General features: G+C 30.5%; 1 protein-coding gene across 1 annotated transcript in view; it reads right to left on the bottom strand.

The window, feature by feature from the left end:
• The window catches only part of LOC107447933 (rho GTPase-activating protein 26), a 187898-nt gene that overhangs the window by 70838 nt on the left and 93822 nt on the right, over nt 1-23238 (bottom strand). The window contains exons 3-5 of the mRNA XM_043049206.2: nt 15495-15556; nt 14037-14108; nt 13828-13929 (exon numbers count right to left, since the gene is read on the bottom strand). Coding sequence (XP_042905140.1) covers nt 13828-13929; nt 14037-14108; nt 15495-15556 — 236 coding nt within the window. The remainder of the gene's footprint in view (nt 1-13827; nt 13930-14036; nt 14109-15494; nt 15557-23238) is intronic.

Here is a 23238-nt window from a genome sequence, read left to right as displayed (position 1 = left end):
TACATATGAGAAATCACATGACTTAACACGACACTGCTAAAGTTTTAAAATAATTCTCAAAGCATTTTTTGAGATATATAAAAAAATTAGTTAGTATTGAACTGTGTCTAGCTTAGCTTAACTAGTTTTGGGTGCAAAAGTTTGTAATTCAGCTAATCGCTGACTCAACTAGCTTAGAGCTCAATTTTTCAAAAAAATATCTAAAATTAGCCTAAACTAAGTGAGAGGTATTCAAAACACGAGGCTTACTTGAAGCTATTAAACTAGACGTCCATCGCCTACAAATCAGACTTACCCGACCGTGTCCGAACACTCCCCTGTGACTCATACACTTGACTTTTACGACAAACTCACCCCACTCAACACGACACGAGGGTCAGCCAGTGGATTACATGTCCCCCCAAGATATATCCTTTCGAATTTCTATACTCACAGATGATATGAGAGAAAGTTCCGATGGAATGGTATTTTTATCTTTTTTTTCCTCTCTTTCGCGATTGGAACAATAAAGTGCTGGATGGTTTGCAATAAAATTCTCAATCCAGCGGAGAAAGAAGTGCTGATATCGCTTAGGGATCCGCTGTTATATCTTGGCGTCGTAAAAACCCCTTTTATGAATTTCGGAAAAATAGAACTCTTTTTTCTTTCCACGCTAGAAGATTTATAGAATTTGTCGGTATTATCTCGTTGAAATTCCATATTAAGAATTAAAAGGGGAAAAAAGGATAAAAACATACAATAGCAGCCCGCATTAATCCCATTTTAATTGAATCCATGTTGATTTTGCTGAAATTTACAAAAGTTTCCCTTTTTTCAACTTCTTCCTAGAATTCATATAATTTACAATCCGTTTAATACACACAGAGATACGGACCGCGTGCTCCAAAACTGAATGACGATTTTTTTCAGAGAAAAATAGAATGAGAAGCACGCAGTTTGTTGAGAAATCAAATAATTTATTCACTCTAAGTTTTAAAATTAGTTTCAACGATCACTAACAGATGGTGCTAAATGAAGATACTATAAAACAATGTTTTGAATATAACCACCATTTGCAGAAATCATTCGCTTGATCAATCTTTGATGAAGCAGAGAAAGTTTCAATCAGCATTGTTTATTTTATTTTACAACCGTCGTTGAACAGCCGACCCAATTTTATGGGTTTACGACTACTAATGATCAACTCCGTAGCCTTGTAATTTTGAACCCAATCCAGAAGACAAGGGAACTCCTGGATCGAGAACTAGGAGACATTTGCATTTGTGCAGGACTTTTTGACGGAGCTAACCCGCATTTGCTTTACATGGAGAGGAAGACAACGAGAACCTCCCACGGTTAGTCTGACGGTAAGGGGACTCTAACCCATGAACCGTTTACCACTGAGGACATTTCACGTCAGCACTGTGGTTGGTGCAAGCTGGATGCGGAATGCGTCTCGACTGGGATTCGAACCCGGTTTACCTCATTGGAAGGCGAACACTATCCCCTGAGCCATCGCGGCTCAGCATTGCTTATTATACGAAATTGATTATAATCAGCTTATCTTTAAATTGCCAAACAAAAACAGGGGGTCCGGTAGTGCACACTCTGAGAATAGTAGAGAAGCGGTGGCTTAGTTAATCTTGCCTCGTGTCAACCATCACAAAGCTGACGTAAAATATCATCAGTGATAAACGGACCATGGGTGTTATGTTAGTATCACCAAAAAATATCTCCATAACTGCTAATTTGTCCAATGTTCGAAACAAAGAGTTTCCTAGTTTTCTGCGTAGGGATCAAAATTATAAGGTCACGGAGTTGAACATTGATAGCCGTAAACCCAAAAATGGATATCAGGGGTCTGTCCAGACATTTTGTAAAAGGTTCGTTTTTGTGAAATTGTGAAAAAATTACTCGCAATTTGTGAATATATAAAATAAACGTTAAGCCACATTCTTTCAACCAGGGTCCTGCTTTTGTGAATTTGTGCAAATAGGATCCGTTATTGCAAAAGAACTTTTTCAAGGAGTTTTTAAATTGTAAAGACATACAAGATTATGCTCAACACTGTAAAATTATAATTAAAAAATTAAATTTTAAAAAATAAACAGCAATTGCAGCTACTAAATTAGCGATGCAACATATAAATATTTGATATTTAGCCTATACTGCTGAACGCTGAATATTCATTTCGGACGAATAAAGGAAGAAGCGTCTGCTGAAGACAAAATTTAGTTCGTTTACATCTGTCTTTCTCTCCCCCCTTCCTGGTAAGGGTTTATTCGATTAACAAAACAATAATGAAGATAAACAAATTTGTGAAGGGTCCGATTAAAAGATTAATTATTTTGTGAAAGGTCCGTTTATAATTTAAAATATTTTGTGAAGTGTCCATTTTTATGAAAAGATATTTTGTGAAGGGACCCAAATTTCTTCTAAACAGACCCCTGGATATGATATTCAAAACCAGTTATGTAACAAAAAAAAATTTAACTGTGAATTTAACTGTGTGTGTTGTGTAAATATTTCAGTAGCAATGATCCGGCAGGTAGTAAAAAAAAAAACATTGTTTCATAATTTTTATAATCAACGAACTTAGCACCAAATTATAATTTGGTTAGAATAAATGACTTATATTCCTAATGAGAACGCAGCAAAAAGCGTACACTCCTACCTTCTTCCGTTTTTCCTTAATTTATTCAAAAGACATTTTAGGAAAGCCCAGTATATATTTACTTAAGACATAAAATAATTACAACGGTTATCCATTCAGAGCATTGACTACATAAAAGCTCGTTAATCTTTGAATATTTAAGTTCCCGTTCATTATCAAATGAACAGAAAGGTATTTATAAATCAATACTAAACTTTAAAAAAGTCAACTGACAAGCAGCTTGTTCAATAATTCCAACGACCACTTCTATAACAATTATCAAAGAATAACAAAGAAAGAGAATTCATTAAAACTATTAGGAGCACAGCTGGGGAGAAAAGTAATTAACTTGAATGTCGATAAGAGAGCCGGAGAGAAAATTTTATGCTTTCCATTTTAATGACTTGCTTTTAAAGCACAAAAGTTCTTTAAAGCTATAAGTTATTTTGTTGGCGCTGAGTGTAAGCTATTCAAATATTGAAATAAAAAAACGGTTGAAAATCGATCATTTGTATTCTATACAATTTATGAATAGAATTAAGAAAATGTAGGTATCAATATTATGCCATACACGAATTAAATATACATATTATACAAGGTTCGTAGCCGAATCTCTCAACAAAATAATAAACACCTTTTAAGTACTTTTTAAGCACTCAAAACACATTTTTAAGCACTCAAAAAACATTTTTAAGCACTATATACATTAACAAAATGCAAAATAATTTTCAAAGACTTTACATAATCCCGATAAAATAACTAGTTTCTGACAAAGAACTCTTTTCTTGATTATATTAGCCATTATAAGATGATCAAGAGATTTTTCGGATCAATATCAGAGGGTGGAAAATGAAACCAGAAATTGAGAATATCTTGCAAAACGAGTTGCACATGAGAGTGCAGTAATCTCACCAAACCCAGCTCAGCAGACGCACATGCGGACTCACAAGTATTTCATCAAACATGTAACATGATTGGCGCTTTCATACGCTATGGACCATTGTAGTTGTTGTAGTTCATTTACGTCGCACTAGAGCTGCACAATGGGCTATTGGCGACGGTCTGGGAAACATCCCTCAGGATTACGCTATGGACCGACGGTACGCCGAAATAGATTGTACTTGAATGAATTTTGAAAACATTGAATAGAACAATGAGAAAAGCACGCTTTTGCATAATACGTGGCAAAAATCGACATACTAAAGAAAAAAATCCCATCTTCGAAAAGGGGAAGTTAAGCACTTTTTAAAAACGTTACACCATGTTATATTATGCCATGAATGCATTATATTATTCTCTACATGGATTAAATATACGTTTTTAAATCAATATTGAAACTATTGGGTTGTATAGAAAATTCGTGCCGGCTTTGTCCTTATGTCACCTAACAAACTTTCCGGACAACATAATTACATCATTAAACTGAAAATCCAAACATGAAAAATTTAAAAACGAAAACATATTTTTTTTTTTAATTACTTCTTAAATGTTGGAAAGAAGTTTTGTATTAAGATGACAAAAGCTACATCACATACCTTGTTTATTAATTTTCCTAGAAGCAGTGTTTCTTAAACTGGGTGAGAGTAAAAAAAATAAAAATCATAAATTGACTTGAAAATATGAAAATATGCTATTTAAATAACGAGTTTTATATGCAGGGTGTTTTGTAAGATACGACCCTATATATTTTTAAAATGCTAGTTAGAGCTAGAAAAGAAAAGTATATACATTAGGAGTTCTAGATAAAATTTATAGGATAAAAAAAAACTTTTAAAGTTTGAGCAATCATTACTGAAATTATTGAATTGACATTACTGAACTGACGATCTCTGAAAGAGATCGACAACCTCATGTTGCAGTCAGAGTGTACTAAAGACGATACCTACCACCAATGATTTATTTTTAAAGTTGAACGACAAAAGTTATTTTAGAGAAAACTAAGCATCTTAAATAAACAAACCTCTTCTTTTTTTTTAAAAGAAAGTCAACAAATTTTTATAATATAAAATTAAATGCAAACAGAAAACAGAACTGTTTATTTATTTAAAATAGCTCTATCGCTCATAATTGGTAAATTAGTTTTTGCACATAATTATATCAGAAGGGATCATTTATATTGACGCCAAATTTTATTAATCGATTCGGCTTTCATGACGCCAAGTGGCATTTCCGCACCAAGAAAATGACATTAACTTAAAATAAAATCGTTAGCGACAAATCTTGTACCTTCGATAGCATTTTGAATTCAATGGAGTTTCTCCTAAGAACGACGGCCAACCTCCATTTATGACCATTTTGGTGAGAAACAGATTGGTAGCACCCGAGAGGTTCCACTGTATAACAGCGGACTTACTTTACAGCTCCATGGTTGGCATCTATGCTTAAGAAACATGCTGTATACAGACGTATTTTTCGATTTCTTCACAACAGGCCACGCCCTCATATGATAATCATTATAAATATGAGATTATTTTTCATCTTTAAGTTTTTGTCCTACATAAAATCGAATGTAGAACCTCTTTGTTTGGTGCGCACATTTTTCGGAGAAGATTTTCTAATTCAGGATTTAGGAACGTCAAAATCGGAAATAGGTCTTTTATAAAAAAAAATGTACAATAAACTATTCAGTACTAGTAAATGACTTCTCACAGAATCCATTTGTACAAATATAAATATTAAACTCCTAAAAAATCTCATTTGTATATACTTTCTTTCCTTCCAGACGCGGATACGTATCTAGGTTAGTAAAACCCTTACCCGTATAATCCGCGTCTGGCCACTACTTCCAGCCAACCTCAATCAATTATTTAAAGTTTCAAAAGAAAGGAGGTAAAAATTTTGTTTACAAATATACAGAAATATTAATTATAGTTTAAACAAGAAACTTTTTTATATATATATGGCATATAGAAAGTGACAATAAATGAATTTTGAAAGGTAAATTAATATGAAGGGGGAAAAAAAGGTTAATTTAAAAAAAAAAACTTTTTTTTTTCTTCTTTTAGTTCTCTATTAAAATTTTGATTTCCAGGTATTAAATGAAAAAAGAAAGTAATTAAAATGTTATAATAATAAATAAAAAATTAAATAGAAAAGATATGTACAGTATTTACAACATATAGGTAAGCATTCTAAAATATATAATAATATATATATATACATATTTAAAATTTTAGAATATTATCAGAAAGAAAATCCATTACTAATAATAATTTGGTTTTAAGTGTATTGTTAGTTATGAATTGTTTTTGCCAAGTTGGTAGTTTAGAGATATTCGATGCACGAGTATGCCATGAAGCTGTATAGATGCATTCCGTAAGATAGTGTTCTGATAAAATACATTTGTCAGCATTACTTTCTTATCCTTTTCGTGCCTAACTGGCACATAAGGCTTCGAGTCCTCTTCTGCACACACTCCTCCTGTCTTTGGCCAGGCAACGCGCTTCTTCCCATCCAGTTAATCTTGCTCTACTAAGATACTCCTTGATGCATCTTTGCCATGTTAGTATCGGTCTCCCTCTTTTTCTCTTTTCGTCAGGCGCCCATGAGCTAGCAAAATTTGCAGGATTATTTCTATCTGTTCTTAGTATATGGCAGAGCCAACTCCATCTTCGTTTTAAAATTTCTCCATTAACAGATGGGATGTTAGCATTTGTTAAAAGGTCTTTATTTGTTATACTATTGGGGCAGAAGAAAAAGAAGCCATTAGGCCAGAAGAAGGTTTTATAAGTTTCAAGTTTTTTTTCTGATTTCCGAACTCCAACATTCGGCACCATATAGAAGACTGGAACGCACCGTAGCTTTATGGACACTTATTTTTGTTTTTAATTTTGTATTTAAGACACTCCAAAAATTGTACAGACCTCTAAAACAAGATCTATCTTTTCTGATTCTCTTGGAAATACCATCGTTACTTCCGCCCTGTTTATTAACAATAGCTCCGAGATAAACTAAAGAATCAACCTCTTTGATCTTTTCGGACTTGATTTCTGTGCTTCCGTCAGATTTCGCATTTACTCTCATTTTTGTTTTACTGTTTACTAATTTGAAGGCCAATTTCGTTATTATATTTGTTAAAATTTTGCGTTTTCATATTCAGATCGTTAAAACTAGATGATATGAGGACAATATCGTCTGCAAAATCGAGGTCTTCTAAAGTGGTGTCAAATTTCCATCGTATTCCTCTTTTCTGATTGGGAATTGTGTTCCTCATGATTCAATCGATGACAATTATAAATAGGAATTCCGGCAAGACGCAGCCTTGACTTACTCCTGTTTGAACATTAAATAATTCAGTCAGTGTGCCATCAACTTCTACTCTGGCTTTACTGCCGTCATAAATACTCTTTATGATACTTAAAAATTTTTAAGAGACAAGGTAATTCCTTAAGATCGTCCACAGCATATCCCGAATTGAGAAAGTCGAATGCCTTACTAAAATCAATAAAATTTTAAGTATAAGGAAGAATTCTTTTTCAGACTTTGTTCAATTATGTTTCTGAGTACAAACATCTGTTGTGCTGTGCTGCTCCGAGATCGGTGACATTGTTCAATTATGTTTCTGAGTACAAAAATCTGTTGTGCTGTGCTGCTCCGAGATCGGAGACATAGTTCAAATATGTTTCTGAGTACAAACATCTGTTGTGCTGTGCTGCTCCGAGATCGGAGACATTGTTCAATGACGTTTCTGAGTACAAAAATCTGTTGTGCTGTGCTGCTCCGAGATCGGAGACATTGTTCAATTATGTTTCTGAGTACAAACATCTGTTGTGCTGTGCTGCTCCGAGATCGGAAACATTGTTCAATTACGCTTCTGAGTACAAAAATCCGTTGTGCTGTGCTGTTCCGAGATCGGAAACATTGTTCAATTACGTTTCTGAGCACAAAAATCTGCTGTGCTGCTCCGAGATCGGAGACATTGTTCAGTTATGTGTCTGAGTACAAAAATCTGCTGTGCTGCTCCGAGATCGGAGACATTGTTCAGTTACGTTTCTGAGTACAAAAATCTGTAGTGCTGTGATGAGATCGGAAACCAGATTGCCCAACACGCAGATATACGGTAGCATTACCCTCGGATAATAACAAAATTTCGCTATTCCCCCTAAAAGTTCTAACTTGATACAACAATGTTTAGAACCGAAAATAAGATATGCACTTAAATTTGCTTTTCTTTTTGAAGGATGATAATATTACTCACCTGAAAAGTTTCAAAAAGTACCTAAGCTTAAAATGCTGGCAGAAAAGTATATGTAAAAGATTTATGGCAAACAGGGTGGAGTTGGAATTGTTTACACCGCAATATACCCCGTTAGTAAAACGAAATTTACTAACAGTTTCGGTTCGAGGGGAGAAAAAATGAGATGAATGATTAATGGAACTTCCGAGTAAAATGATAGGTTTAAGCGTCTTCCGGGTATTGAATTTCGTTCAAACCGAAATAAATATCATTCACTTTGAAAACAGCGTTGATAGCTTTTATAGGACTGTATTGTATATAGGAAATGTAAGTCGAAATAATACTAGAGTAAAAAAAAAAATTCGATATCAAAATTGCTGCTTGAATCGATTTTATTTGTGATAAAAAGGCTTCCTTAAAATAAAATATTTTAGTTTACTTGACTACTTTTCACTTTAAGAGTATAAAAAAACGCCAACTCTCCAAGTATAATTTGACGAAACGAATGCGCTGTAAGAGCTTAGATAAAATCAAGTTCATGATATTACGAATTCAAATTTAATTTGCACCGAACACGGAGTATCAAAATTTATAATGTATCAACGAAGTGTAACGTAACAAGCATAGTTTAGCATAGCAACAGAGCTCAGATCAGATAGATTTACAAATTGAGCTGTAGTTTGAGATTCTGATGCAGTTCGGCTATGGTTTAGCACGATCTACGATGTTTTTTCTTCTTTTTTTTCCGTTTCTGCTTTTTAAAAAAGATAGTCAGTTTTTCAATGATATATCTGCAAGTGATGCAGTGTGGATATCTCGATCCTGATTGGTTATTGCAAGGTGGCATTTGTTTGCGATATCAACTGTTCATTCAACCCTATTTCGAGTAAGCCGAAGAAATTTCTAACTTAAAGATCTTGCATTATAATGATCAGTAAGTAATAAGCGCAATTGTGTTTGCGTTATTTTCAGAACATGTTAAAATACAACCATCTTTTTTTATAATTTCAAGAATAATAATTTAATTTTATAATTTTAAATTTTCTTAGATAAGTTTCTCAGTCTTTCAATTCGTCTTTTAATATATAGAGATACACTATGGCGCGAAGCTTTTATTTTTAGTTCAATTAAATTTTGTTGGTTTTATATTTATTTTGTTCTTTTGGAGGTTTCGTTTTTATAACCTTACATTTTTAGTTCTGCTTCAAATACAGATAAATAAGACAAAGTGATCTAATATGTTAGACACTTTTCTTCCATGGTGTCACAACAACAAATAAGACGAGATTTCCATTAGTTAATTTCAAAGTATATACACACCTTCCTTCTCAATTGGATACTTGCACTTCAAAAAGAAGATCACGGATACCCACACATGTGACGTATGACGTCAGCGCTAGCTGAACGTTTATAAGTAAAATGGCTTGTTAAAGTCAAGCTAAGTTTCTCCACATAAGTTAGAATGTTAATTAAAGTGAAGTTAATTAAATACAGAACCGAATAGCATACAAAATTTGTTAAAATAAAATTCTTACTCGTCTCCGTCTTTTACTTAACTTAAGATTTAGATTTATTATTTGTTTATGTTTTTTATTGTAACCGTGATATACTTTTGCTCGGCAACTTCGATGCATAATTAGTTTGTTTATGTTCCACAAAGCTTCATGACTGTCTTTGTGAAGGAATCTTTGCGAAAGAATATAGAATGTGTCATTTAGGGGAATTGATACTTGACGAGCCTAACATTGATTTTTAAAATGTGAAGTGGTAGATAAGAATCAGAAACAATTACTTAAATCTTCCCCATTTTTGTGATTTATTCCTCGGTAATAGAAATCTAGAAAACTAGTTAAATAACTGCTTATCTAACGTTGAATGAAAAAATACTAATTATTATAAACACAACACATCTGTAAACAGCAAAATTGCAACCAGAAAGCGTAGCCAAATTATTCAACAAAAAATAAGCACTTTTCAAGCCCTCAAAAATATTTTTAAGCACTTTACAAAAATATCATAATTAGGCAGGGTTGGAAAGTTTCTGACAATTGACGGTGTTATCTTGTTTTAACCGTCACGTCAACAAAAAAAAAACTTTTGGCATTGTTTTTGACAATTGTCAAAAACCATGAAGTTTTGAATCATGTAAAACGAATGGCGTTTTCATACGCTACGGACTGACAATACGCCGAAATAGATTGGGTTGAATGAATTGTGAAAACGTTGAACAGAACAATGTGAACTGTGTCTTTTTGCATAATTCATAGCGAAAATCAACATGGTAAAGGAAAAATCTCATTTTAAAAAAGGGAAACTTAAGCACTTTTTAAAAACACCCAATGAAAAAAGCACCTTTAAGGGCTTTTAAAAAACGAAAATAAGCACTTTTTAAAAACGCTACGCACCCTTGTAGTTAAATAACTGCTTATCTAACGCTGAAGGAAAATACTAATTATTATAAACACAACACATCTGTAAACAACAAAATTGCAACTTAAGCTAATAAGCATTACCCTCCAAATTATCTTTTAAATTCCACCAGCTAACAAAAACAAGGAATATTTTAATAAATGCAGTATGCGGGGGCAAAAATGTAATTTAAATATGAATCGCCTAGAGGCACGCCCAGGTCTAGCAGAATGCGTCCGGAATTAACTCGGAATGATTTAAATTGGCACGTCTCGTGAGTCCCGTCTGATATCCCCGCAGTTCGTAGTTAGCAAGACGCAACTGCTTTGATGCAAATGGTAATTTCCTGCTACAATTAAGATTCGCGGCGTCGTACCTAATCAAATTAAGAATATCTTTCATTTCATTACCAGGTACTTAAATGCAGATGCTGAGAATAACGAAGAGATGCTTTGTTTTACATAAAGATAAAAATAATCCAGCTATCTTCTTGGGAATTTACTAATGACTTTTGTGAAAGGATTGTTTAAAATTCTCTCCGTGAATTTTTTATTTTTTCGTTTAAAATAAACGATATTTAAGATTTTTTTTTCAAAACAGGAGGAATGAGTGTATTTAGTTTTAGTATGCGTATCTGATTAATTAAAAAGGACGAACCTGGAATTTCTTATTTTGTAGTTGTGAATGGTAAGCAGTTGTGTACACTATCATTCCAATTGGTTGCTACCAGTAACTGATTGATCTTAACTGGTATAATTCAATAAATATTGACGTAATTTTGTGTTTATGAATGTTAAGCAGTTGTTTACACTATTATTGCAATTGGTTGCTACTAGTAACTGATCTTGACTGGTCTAATTCAATAAATATTGACGTAATTTTGTGGTTGTGAATGGTAAGCAGTTGTCCACACTATCATTCCAATTGGTTGCTACCAGTGACTGATTGATCTTGACTGGTATAATTCAATAAATATTGACGTCATTTTGTGATTGTGAATGGTAAGCAGTTGTCCACACTATCATTCCAATTGGTTGCTACTAGTAACTGATTGATCTTGACTGGTATAATTCAATAAATTGAAGTAATTTTGTGGTTGTGAATGGTAAGCAGTTGTGGACACTATTATTCCAATTGATTGCTACCAGTAACTGATTGATTTTGACTGGTATAATTCAATAAATTGACGTAATTCTGTGGTTGTGAATGGTAAGCAGTTGTCTACACTATTATTCCAATTGGTTGCTACCAGTAACTGATTGATCTTGACTGGTATAATTCAATAAATATTGACGTAATTTTGTGTTTATGAATGGTAAGCAGTTGTTTACACTATTATTGCAATTGGTTGCTACTAGTAACTGATTGATCTTGACTGGTATAATTCAATAAATTGAAGTAATTTTGTGGTTGTGAATGGTAAGCAGTTGTGGACACTATTATTGCAATTGGTTGCTACTAGTAACTGATTGGTCTTGACTGGTATAATTCAATAAATTGAAGTAATTTTGTGGTTGTGAATGGTAAGCAGTTGTGTACACTATTATTCAAATTGGTTGTTACCAATGGTTGATCTTGACTGGTATAATTCAATAAATTGACGGAGCATTTATTTTACAGAATGCTACGTGAAGTGCTAAATCTATCTAATGAAGCTTTTACTTGACGGGATGCTGCGTGGAAGTGCAAAATCTCTTTATAGCTTTTATCTCACGCAAACCGAACAAAATATAAAATTAACTTCATCACTTTTTAAATTAAAAAAAATAACTTTATTTAAAAATGTAATGTTTCATATTTTTACGAAACTAAAATTATGTTTTTAACAAATAATGCCAACGACTTGGTCAATACTTAACATGAAGAGAAACGCATATTTAGCAACAGATTTTCTTATACAAATGCCAATTTTCCGGAAAATCTTTAAAAACGTGAATTTCTTGTACTAAAATTAATTTAAAAACATAATTTAAATCTTTTTTTACTAAGCCTTTAAAACAGCATTTTAAAATTTATAAAAAAATATTATATATATACAAAAATATTAATATAAAAAATATTAATTATAAAAAGAGATAGTTGAATTAGCAAAATCAATTTTTATATTAAAATCGTTTACAACTTCATAAAATAGTTTAGCAAGGAAAGGGAAAACACAGACATATTGTTTCATAAAATAACGCTAAGATCTTCAAAATGTAGAATTAATTCACTGTTTAGAACTCATAGAAATAATGTTTAAGTCAGTATTAATTGACTTTTCGATAAAAGATTAGCATTAAACAGTATGATCCACTTTTCTTTTTTTTTCCTTTTTTTTTTAAATTTCCTTTAGTAATTTTATAGTAGCCATTCCGTACTTACTTTTAACTATAATTATAACAATTGGCCTTAATTTTAATAATATAGCTAGAATTTTACTTCTGCATTATCAAGAAATAAATTTGAAACTAACAACATTTAATTTCTAGTTTGCAATGTTCTGAAGGATTGAGTCTATTGTGCTGCCATCTACATGAAAATAATAGTAACAAATGCAAATAAAAAATTCGACTTGCAGTTACACACAAGAAAAAAATATCTTTACTAACACAAATACACAGGGAGAAAAAAAATAACCTTTAACACAAATAAAAAAAATCTAGAAAATAATAATTTTAGAAATCAATAGTAACGTGTATGAATTAAAAAGTTCCTGGTATAAGATAAAATTAACTTAAGGAGTAAGATTTCTAACAAAATAAAATTTGAATTCAAATAATTTATCAAATAAAAAATTATTAAGTGTGCATGAGACAATTAATGAATTTATGTGAAATATGACAACTGCATAAAGTAAAGAGAAGACATCAAAAACAAGTTTTTCAGATGTTTTGGATTTTTATCTCCATTTACTCAAGAATTTATTTAGTTTAGTTTCTGATTATTGCTGCTTCTTTTCTAAGACTGAATTTTGTTGTTGTTGTCGTAGGCTATTAAGGCAACGGGCTGAAATTATTCTTGTTTTCCAGTGGCGCCATCTATAGCCAAAATTCGACTTCTACCACACCCATACGTCACACCCGTTTATAGGGCAGACCCATTCATGCATGCATTGCATTCATCCACAGATCGCAATTTTGACCTGAACCAGTCATCCACAGATCCTAATTTCGACATGAGCCAGAGAACGATCAATCTCCAATTCAGTACCCCTAGAGGTTTAATTTGGTATGGGAACATGGAGGACTCTGTGACCAGACAGATTTAAAGTGCACCGGTCATCATTTACTACATGGGGAGTCTTGGTCAGGTTGGATTCATACTATGTTCTTATAAACATAAGTCCAGCGCCCTGCCAACCAGGCTATCCTGGTTCCAATTTTTTGTGAAACAGTCTAATGTGTTGGTTTATTTATTTATTTTGAAAAATATTAGCAAATTTTGCATTCTTAACTATTGTCTGAACTGATTGCCACCTTACGGTTTCCTTTCAGTTTTTTTCTTCTTTTGTAATCAAACTTTTAGCTTTAAATTGAGAGAGATACGTAGTTCATGTGGGCACTAAAATTTCATCAGAGGGGCCACTCGCTGAAGAGCCCAACCCTAGATTAAACTATGAAAAACTGACCTCTTGCAGCTGATTCCCACTTTTCTTGATAGAAAGATTTAAATGCCTGTCTTGTGACTGGAAGAATTTGGCGGTATCTTTCTCAAACTTCTTTCGTCTATCCTGAAAAAAATAATTAATATTGTTTAGTAACAATAACTAAAAGTATTCTAAATAGTATTCTGACTAAAAAGTATTCATAAATTGTATCTGAAATAAATTATATTTACCTTGGCTCCACCAATATATTCTTTTCGGAAACATTCGATCGGATCGACAAATGCGATTTGAGCTTTCTCCAACTTGAAAAAAAGAAAATCTTTTTTTAACAAGGAATATGATATTAAACTTTTAATACAAAGATGTACATAAATTTATTAAAAAAATTTTGAAAGGATAATTAGTAATTAAATACAAATTTTTAGTTACAAAACATAATTTAGAATTTTTACATAATTTAGAATTATTTACAAAGAATAATATAGAGTTTTAATAGAAATTAAAACAGTAGAAAAATATTTTTAAAAAATATTATATTTATTAAACATATTTCTTTTCAATCTCAGTTTAATATACATAAATTGGATCCTTTGAGCTTTCAAACTAATTGTAAAAACAGATATTGAGTGCTCCATAATGAAAGCCCTATATTTTTTCAATTTCCTCGTTATATTTTTCGAATATATTTTTTCAGATCCTCGTTAAATGTGAATGAAATAAAGATACATACATTAGAACAACGAAAAAAATACTATCAAAATCTATGAAATCACATGTAATAAAGCCGTGATAAAAATAAATAAATAAAATTTGATTGTCTAATGAAACTAGAAGGTATTTCTACCAATGACCTTTCACATCAATTTTGTTTCCACAGCAACCAAACAAGTTTTGAAGTTTAGGGTAGAACCTAAAACCCATCTCACTATATTTCGATAATGTTTTTGTTTTTACCACACTTAAATATTTATTCTTGACAAGTAACGTATGTTTTTTTACTACATTTTTGACAAGGATTCAAAAATTATATAGTAAGGATAGTCATTAAGGAACATTCGGTACAGATTAAGTATACAAAAAGACAAAGCTATGCAAGAAAGATAGACTGAGAAAAATGGAGCTTCTGAATGCGTTGTTAAAACATCTGTCAATTCAAAAAAATAAATAAATAAATAATAATAATAATAATTGAGAAAGAGTATGGAACTAATTATTTTTTAATTTGATAAAGAAACTAATTTGAACAGAACAGACTTGCACTATTAGTTTAATTTTTAAACAGAGATTAAAAATGTATGACCGAAAAGAATTGTTCTATAAAGAGTAGAAAATTTACCAACTGTTTTAACAAAAAGATCTGATTTTTAAAATAAAAAACTTGTAATAAAATACTTAGAATTTTAGAATAATAGTAAGAATAAAGATTCGACATCGGAAAAGTGATTCTCAGCTTCTAAAGGGGTAAAAAAAGTGTTTTAAGTTTAAACGTTTTGGATTTTTTAAGTTATATTAATGATTATTTACTACTTTATGAAAGATTTTTGCAAAAGATGCGATTAAAATTTTGACCAAAATACAATTTATCTTCTTTTTTAAATTCATTATTATATTTCAATTCATTATATTTCAATTCATTATATTTCAATTCATTTTATTTCCATTCGTAAAGTTAAGGATTTGTCACTTACCATTCTATCTCTTTCATCTTCAATAGCATTAAGCAAGTTACTGAACTCTTTTAAGGCTCCAGCTAGAAAGTGAAAATAAAACTTTATTATCATTTTTCAATGAATGAATAAAAAAGGAATTATATTATATTTAAAAAAATTAAATAAATAAAATTAAAAAAAAGAGAGAACAAAATTTTTAAAGGGAGAGAAGTTCCTTCTTAACTTAACGAAATGGCACTAGATGGCGGCACGATTTTATCGAATGAAGTCTGAAGTTAAGTAATCTAGAATTCCTACATAAATGTCATAATATGATGCAGTGAACATGAGTCACCATTTCCACGTTGCGATGTTTATATGTATTGTTGCAAAACAGCTAAAATCAAAAAATAAATATTTAATAAATAAAGGAATTTTTCAAAAAAATTTAATTTTACTTTTTTAGAATTATTTTTTCATGAAAATTTTTGCCAAACTAATATTGTGTGCGAAAATAAACTATTTTTCTTTTTAAAAATCAGAAAAAAGACACAAATAATTATGCCAGTATAAATCTTGGATCGTTTTGTTTTTAATAACGAGCTAATTCTACACGTGAAAAACAAATTTATCGCTATCAACAAAACATTGCAATCTATGAAATTTTCCTACATTCATTTCGTTGAAAAAACATTCCTAACAAATATATTTCTGAAAAAAATTTCCACCTTAAAATATGAAAATAAATATAGCAGCATTAATAAAAAAAGAAAAAAAATCCAAAAAAAAAAAATATATACCATCATTAATACTCAACATTACTTTTCACTACAAAACGGGATAACTAGTTTAAAGGATACTTTATCTACATTTCCACATAAAATACTAAAACTAGGGAAAGTTGTTTATTACCAACACAAGTGTATGGATAGTCCATTCATAACAAATTTTTAGAACAACGTACACAAATTAAAATGCTAACGTTGTACTCATAAATTGCCCAAGTTATTCGATGCATTGATGTAAATATATATATTTGAGTTTTCATATGAATAAATATTATTCCGTATTCAAAACAGTTTTTTTTAAAGGAAAAATCAAATATATAGTATAAGAAAAACTATAATATTAAATCAAAAATTTTTAGAGGCTCTTTAAACACGGGGAAATTTTGTAAAATTGTAACTTTTGGCTCTTTCATTTCAAAAGGTTGCCGACCCCTGGTTTAGGGCATAAGCGCCTAACGTGGGCGTTGAAGACTTCTAGGGGGGCGCTACTGATTTCTAACCTACAAAAGAAATTTTTTTTTATTAAATATTGAAATTAAGAATAAGAAATTTTTATTAATAACTAATTTTTTTCGATATAAGTTGAAGGTTTATAATAACTTAACAGTTTTTCTTTTCAACTTTTGCGTTTTTTTACTAGTTGGCTTACAAAATATAACTCTGTGACTTAGAATCATAGTAGTAATGACTACATAGAATCATAGTAGTAGTAATGACTACTTAGAATCATAATAGTAGTAATGACTACTTAAAATAAGAAATTTTTATTAAATAACTAATTTTTTTCGATATAAGTTGAAGGTTTATAATAACTTTACAGTTTTTCTTTTAAACTTTTGCTTTTCTTTTATTAGCTAGCTTATAAAATATAACTCTCTGACTTAGAAACGTAGTAGTTAGGTTCCTTAAATTTTCTCATAAATTACATAATTTCTTTATAGACCCATATGAAATATTTATAGGTTAATTGCAAGGTTAATAATCCTTTTTATGCAAAAACGTACAGATTTTACGTTTTGTCTATTTTTATATATATAAAAAAAAGGTTTTATTTATAAATTTTCTGGTAGCTAGAAGTTTTCAATAAATTAACAGCATGATAAAAGTTAAGAAAATTTAAAACAATTTTAATAAAAGAGTTGAAAAAAAAATTTTTTTTACAGGGGACGTTAAAAATATTTTGCTTTGCAAAGTGGGCGGTGATTAAAAAAAAGGTTTGGAAACTATGGTTTAAGGAGACCATAAAATTCCCCATACTATTATTAACTCAAAATTTGGGTAGGCTGTTCAACGACGGTAATAAATAAAGACTATTATTGAGAGCCGGGATAGCCTGGTTGGTAGGGCGTTAGACACCATTTCGTGAGAACAGGGGTTCGAATCCAGTCGGCCGAAGAATCACCGAGTATTAAATGGTGACTGCTGCATGTCAAATCCATCAGGGTCACTAAGTCCTCTAAGTTCCCACAACAAATCAATACCTCTAGGGGTAAAGATCCAGGAGTCCTTATGGATTGGGTTCAAAATTACAAGATTACGGAGTTGAACATTGGTAGCCGTAAACTCAAATTTGGATCAGCTGTTCAACGGCGGTTATAAATTTATAAAATACTATTTTTGACGCTAGCGGTGCTTAATAAATTTTGATTATAAGTACTAATTGAAATTTTTAAAAAAAATTGTTCTCATTAAAATTTGCATGAGCTATGTTGCATGTAAAATTATGAATTTTCAGCATTTTTCAAAATGTATTATAGAGAAAGGTTAATTTAAAAAGAAATGAGGTTTTACACAGATTTTTACATAAATATTCAGCAGTACGATATAAAAAAAAATACTTATTTCTTTTAATTATTATTACTATTCATAAAGTCTATAATAAATTATTTCAAAAATCGCACTCAGGACATAAACTATAATTAAGTCAATTAATACCAGAAAATTTAGATTTTAGTATTATAAATCCAAAAATATAACACAAAACGCACTAATGAATATGAACAGAGATCGAACTCATAACCTTTTCAATGACCAACGCTAAGTTTATCAACCAACTTAGCTCATTTTAATTATTTATGTTTTCGCATTCGGAATTAGAGATACCAATCAACAACATATAAATCTACAACAAACATATAGACAAATATACTGAATAACAACTTTTTAAGGCTAAAATGGTATCTAAAATGAGAAAATTATTAAACTTTAATCATATCTTTGATATTTCATTCTTTCTGAAAAATTGCAATCGCTCATTCATTTATAGTTGCATATAGTCTCAACAGAACAATAAAACTTAGGTTGTAAGAGCACTTTAATCTAAGGATCAAATTAAAATTTGATCGTCCCGAAACATTTACGAACCCTTAACGTACTTTACAACCTCTCTTAACTCTGCTTTAAAACGAAACGTTCGATACGCTCCAGACTTTACACGAAGCAAACTACACAAATTTGCCATTAAAGCACTTCCCATTAAATGGCGCGAGTTTACGTCTCCAAAAGCTCGTTTAAAATGAGTAACTTAAGTCGAAATATTAAATTACGTCTGAAATCCTTTTCAAAGCCAATCGATTTAGAAACTGCCAAGCAAGAATCGAGACTTGCAGCTGCCCCCATCTGCTGTTTCTTAGATTGAACAGGGAATTACAGCCAAGGGAAGATGATATTCCATTAACATTTGCATGTGTTTGTTCTAAAGGTTAAAGCTTGGATCGAAAGTTATAATTGAATATTTGAATGTTTTATCATATTTGAAAAGCACAGAAGAATGAAGGAAAAAAACTAAACATAACAAAAGATTTTCTATTAAAGAGTCACGGTAATTGAATTAGTTAGTACGAAGGGAAAGAAATGAAAAATATTGATAGTTCCTGCTGTCAAAATAAAAAATTTTATTTCTTCCAAGGCATTTTTTCTTTCATATTTTTCCATGTATTATATCGTTTCGGCATCAGCTCAAAGAAAATTTTATCAAGCACAAATTTATAAAAATATGACATTCATTGAAGAACAAATGAATTTAAAAAAATAGCAGTACTAATGTGATTGAATTAAAAGTTTGATAGAGTCGATAAATATCATAATAGTACAAGCCCATACCAGAGTTGGGCAAAAATGTAATCAATTACATTTTTCGATTACAGTAATCAATTACTTGTAATCATAATTACAAGATACCATAATTTTGATTACAGCTGTAATCGTGATTAGATTAATCAATTACTCGTAATCATGATTACAACTTTTATTACCGCTATAATCGTGATTACAATAGTCGATTACAGTAATCAATTACTAGTAATCGTGATTAAAACTTTTTATAGTTTTGATTACAGCTATAATCAAGACTACAATAATTGATTACAGCAATTAATTGCTTGTAATCATGATTACAATTCACCAAAATTTTGATTACAATTGTAACCGCGATTCCAAGCAATTGCGATTCAAAGTAATCACAACGTAAACGATTACAAGTAATGAAAATATATGATTACGTGTAATCATGATTACATTTAATTGGTTATGTAATCACGATTACATTTAATTGGTTATGTAATCACGATTACATTTAATTAGTTATGTAATCACGATTACATTTAATTGGTTATGGTTGGTTGCATTTAATTGGTTATTGGTAATCACGATTACAGTAGTAATAAAAATTACGAATGTTTATAATCATGATTACAAGTAATTGAGTATTATAATTGAAAAATTTAATTTTTTGCCTTACTTTGATGTAATCAAAAATTACGATTACTTGTAATCGCAACTGCCTGTAATCGTGATTACAAGTAATTTATTACATAGCAGTAATTATTTGCAATCGATTACTCTAATCGACGCCTAACTGGCCCTTAAATGAATTTTTAAGAACATAGCAAAAACGTTTTCACTTCTTATTGCAATATTTTTTACCAAACCTATTGATTCGCAATTTTGATAGTGAAAATTTCAAAATCGAAATATTTTACTTTAATTTTTTAAATTTTTTTTAGAATAAAGTAATAGCGCAATTAAAAAGAATTTGACAAAAATATTTGAATCTATGAAGAAAAAAAACACAAACACAATTTTTGAGGGGACTTTTCCCAGTTAAGGGTACAATTTTCCCCCCAGAAAATCCGAAACAAAACTGGCATGAATAGCAGAGTAAAGGTTTAAAGTTTTACAAACAGCCAATGGGAAATTTAAAAAAATCTAAGATGGTAAACAATTTAAGGTTTTTCCAAAATTTTTAAGTATTTTTTTTTTATTATTATTAGTCCATAATAGTTGGATTTTCTATATAAAAAAATTTCATCCAAAACGTACTTTTCAATTTATAAACAACATTAAATCGGTACAAATAATATTAACAACAACAAAATCAATATCAACAAAATTGTCAACAAAAAAACTTTCTTAAATATATAAAGAGAAATTTTTTAAATTGATTGACTAATTGAATGTTAGAGTTTTAGAACGTATAATAATAGGTACAATGGTGTTAAAACCAAGGCAAAAGGTATACCAATAAAAATATTGTAGTGTTTTTTTTCTCCATATTCTCAGAACTCAAATTCTGAGTTTTTTCTCAAAAACTATTTGATGTAATAAATATATTGCTATAATTATATATGAAAGCTTTATTTGGAAAATAACCCGACCCTATACAAAAACCTATTTAGTGAATTTAAAATATAACATGTTTATGAAGAAAATTTTTTTTATTGCAACGTTGAACATGTTTGAAAAATTAAATAACATTGGCCTATGAACCTTCTTAAAAAAAAAAAAAAAAAAAAAAAAAACTTAATATGCCTAGAAATGTGTACGTTAAGAAGGGCAAATAAAGTACTTTCAAACAAACTTAGATAATATTACTTAAAAATATTTACCAGGGTGTATGTACGTTATGTGCCACTTCTGTAAATCAGCAGTACAAATTATCTAGTTTTATGTGCCTTACTAAATTCATAAAGTAAATAACTTTTTGTAAAATTTTCACGCTTTAATTTATACAATAACTAAAAACAATTAGCTAAAATTTTGGAGCGAATTTTCTTTACTTTATTTATTACCCAGATTTGCTTTGAACCCTAACACAAATTCAGATAATATACATATTATAGTAAAATCCGAAAGTCTAGTAAACCATAAGTTTTAACGGTAAAACCTAAGATTTACCTAAGAGGCTTGATAAAAATACAAAGTATGCTTTAATATGATTCTATTTCGAACATTTACCAAGCTTTGAGGCTAGATGTTACCAACGCCTTCCCGTAAAAGTCCGAAACGAGGGATTACTTATGATGGGATTTTCCATTTCCAGATATATTGGGTACCTTAAAGTAGGCCGTAAAAAATCGCCAAATCAAGGTGAGTGAATTCGGGAACAGAAATTAAAACCTTTATCTCAAAGGTCAGTAAACAGAATACCAGGAGTAACGGCGCCTAACCTACAAAAAAAAAAAAAATCAGTGTTGGGTGTACCGGGCAAAAATTTTCCGGGCAGTGGCACTTAACCTTAAAAAACAACAATGTAGGGTATATCTGGCAGTGGCATTTAACCTTTAAAAAAGTATCAGTGTCTGTAAGGTCGGGCAATGGCAATCTCATACCTTGATAAATCAGGTTATTGTAAATAATAAACAGAGATAATAATTGATTGATTCATTTGTTTGGTGTTTGATTTGGCGAAAACAATTTAAACATCGCCAACGACTCCCTTAAAAGAAAGAAAACGGTATACAGGGTGCGTAGCCAAATTATTCAACAAAAAATAAACACCTTTTAAGCACTTTTCAAGCACTCAAAAATTATTTTTAAGCACTTTAAAAAAATATAATTAGGCAGGATTGGAAAGTTTTTGACAATTGACGGTTTTATCTTGTTTTAACCGTCATGTCGACAAAAAAAACTTTTGGTATTGTTCTTGACAATTGTCAAAAATCATGAAATTTTGAATCATTTAAAACGAATGGCGTTTTCATACGCTACGGACTGACAATACGCCGAAATAGATTGTGGTTGAATTAATTGTGAAAACGTTGAATAGAACAATGTGAACTGTGTCATTTTGCATAATTCGTAACGAAAATCAACATGGTAAAGGAAAAATCTCATTTTAAAAAAAGGTAAATTAAGCACTTTTTTAAAACATCCAGTGAAAAAAGCACCTTTAAGGGCTTTTAAAAAACGAAAATGGAAAATAAGCTCCTTTAAGCACTTTTTAAAAGCGCTACGCACCCTGTTAATTGTATACGGTATGTCTCAAAACAGCTACATCACACTTTCATTGTTATCTAAAAATCTAAATTGTAGAAGTGATCAAAATAAGGTATGATTTAAGATTGCGTCGATGGAACGGTTTTACAATTATTTTTCCAAAAAACAAATGCAATATTTATGCCATTTCACAAATCTGATCCCATGTGAAAAAAGCTGAATTATTGCATAATTTTCTCGATAACTACTGAAGATATTTCAATAATAGTACATAAAAATTAATTTGGCAATAGTTAAAAATAATCACTAGTTCGAGCTTTCACCGGTTTTACCACAAAGACTTGGAAAAGTCTGAAATGGAATCATATTAACATATACTTGGGGTTTTTTCTAAGTTACTTTGGTAAATCTTAAGTTTTACAGGTAAAACTTAAGATTTACCAAATTTCGAGCTTTTAAGGTAACATACAGGGTTATTCATAATTCCCTCCGCTTACTACAACCTTATATTTACTACAACTGGCTTCAGTGGTACATGTTACTGCCATCTACCGGCAACTGCTTAAATTAAAACTTGAATACTTTCGGAATAATTTCATATGTTCTTTTTTGCCATATTCGTCTCCGTTTTTTTACTATAACGCTTCGAACCCCCGGAGGGAATTATGAATAACCCTGTATATCTGTATATATATTAAGACGCATTATTAAAGATTTTTGAAATATGTACTTTCTTTTTTTCATATATTATCGCAACTAATTTAAATAAAAATAACTTG

This window comes from Parasteatoda tepidariorum, chromosome 9, assembly GCF_043381705.1.
Source record: "Parasteatoda tepidariorum isolate YZ-2023 chromosome 9, CAS_Ptep_4.0, whole genome shotgun sequence".
Taxonomy (NCBI): domain Eukaryota; kingdom Metazoa; phylum Arthropoda; class Arachnida; order Araneae; family Theridiidae; genus Parasteatoda; species Parasteatoda tepidariorum.
Note: the sequence above shows the minus strand (reverse complement) of the source record. Positions and strands in the feature narration are given on the sequence as shown.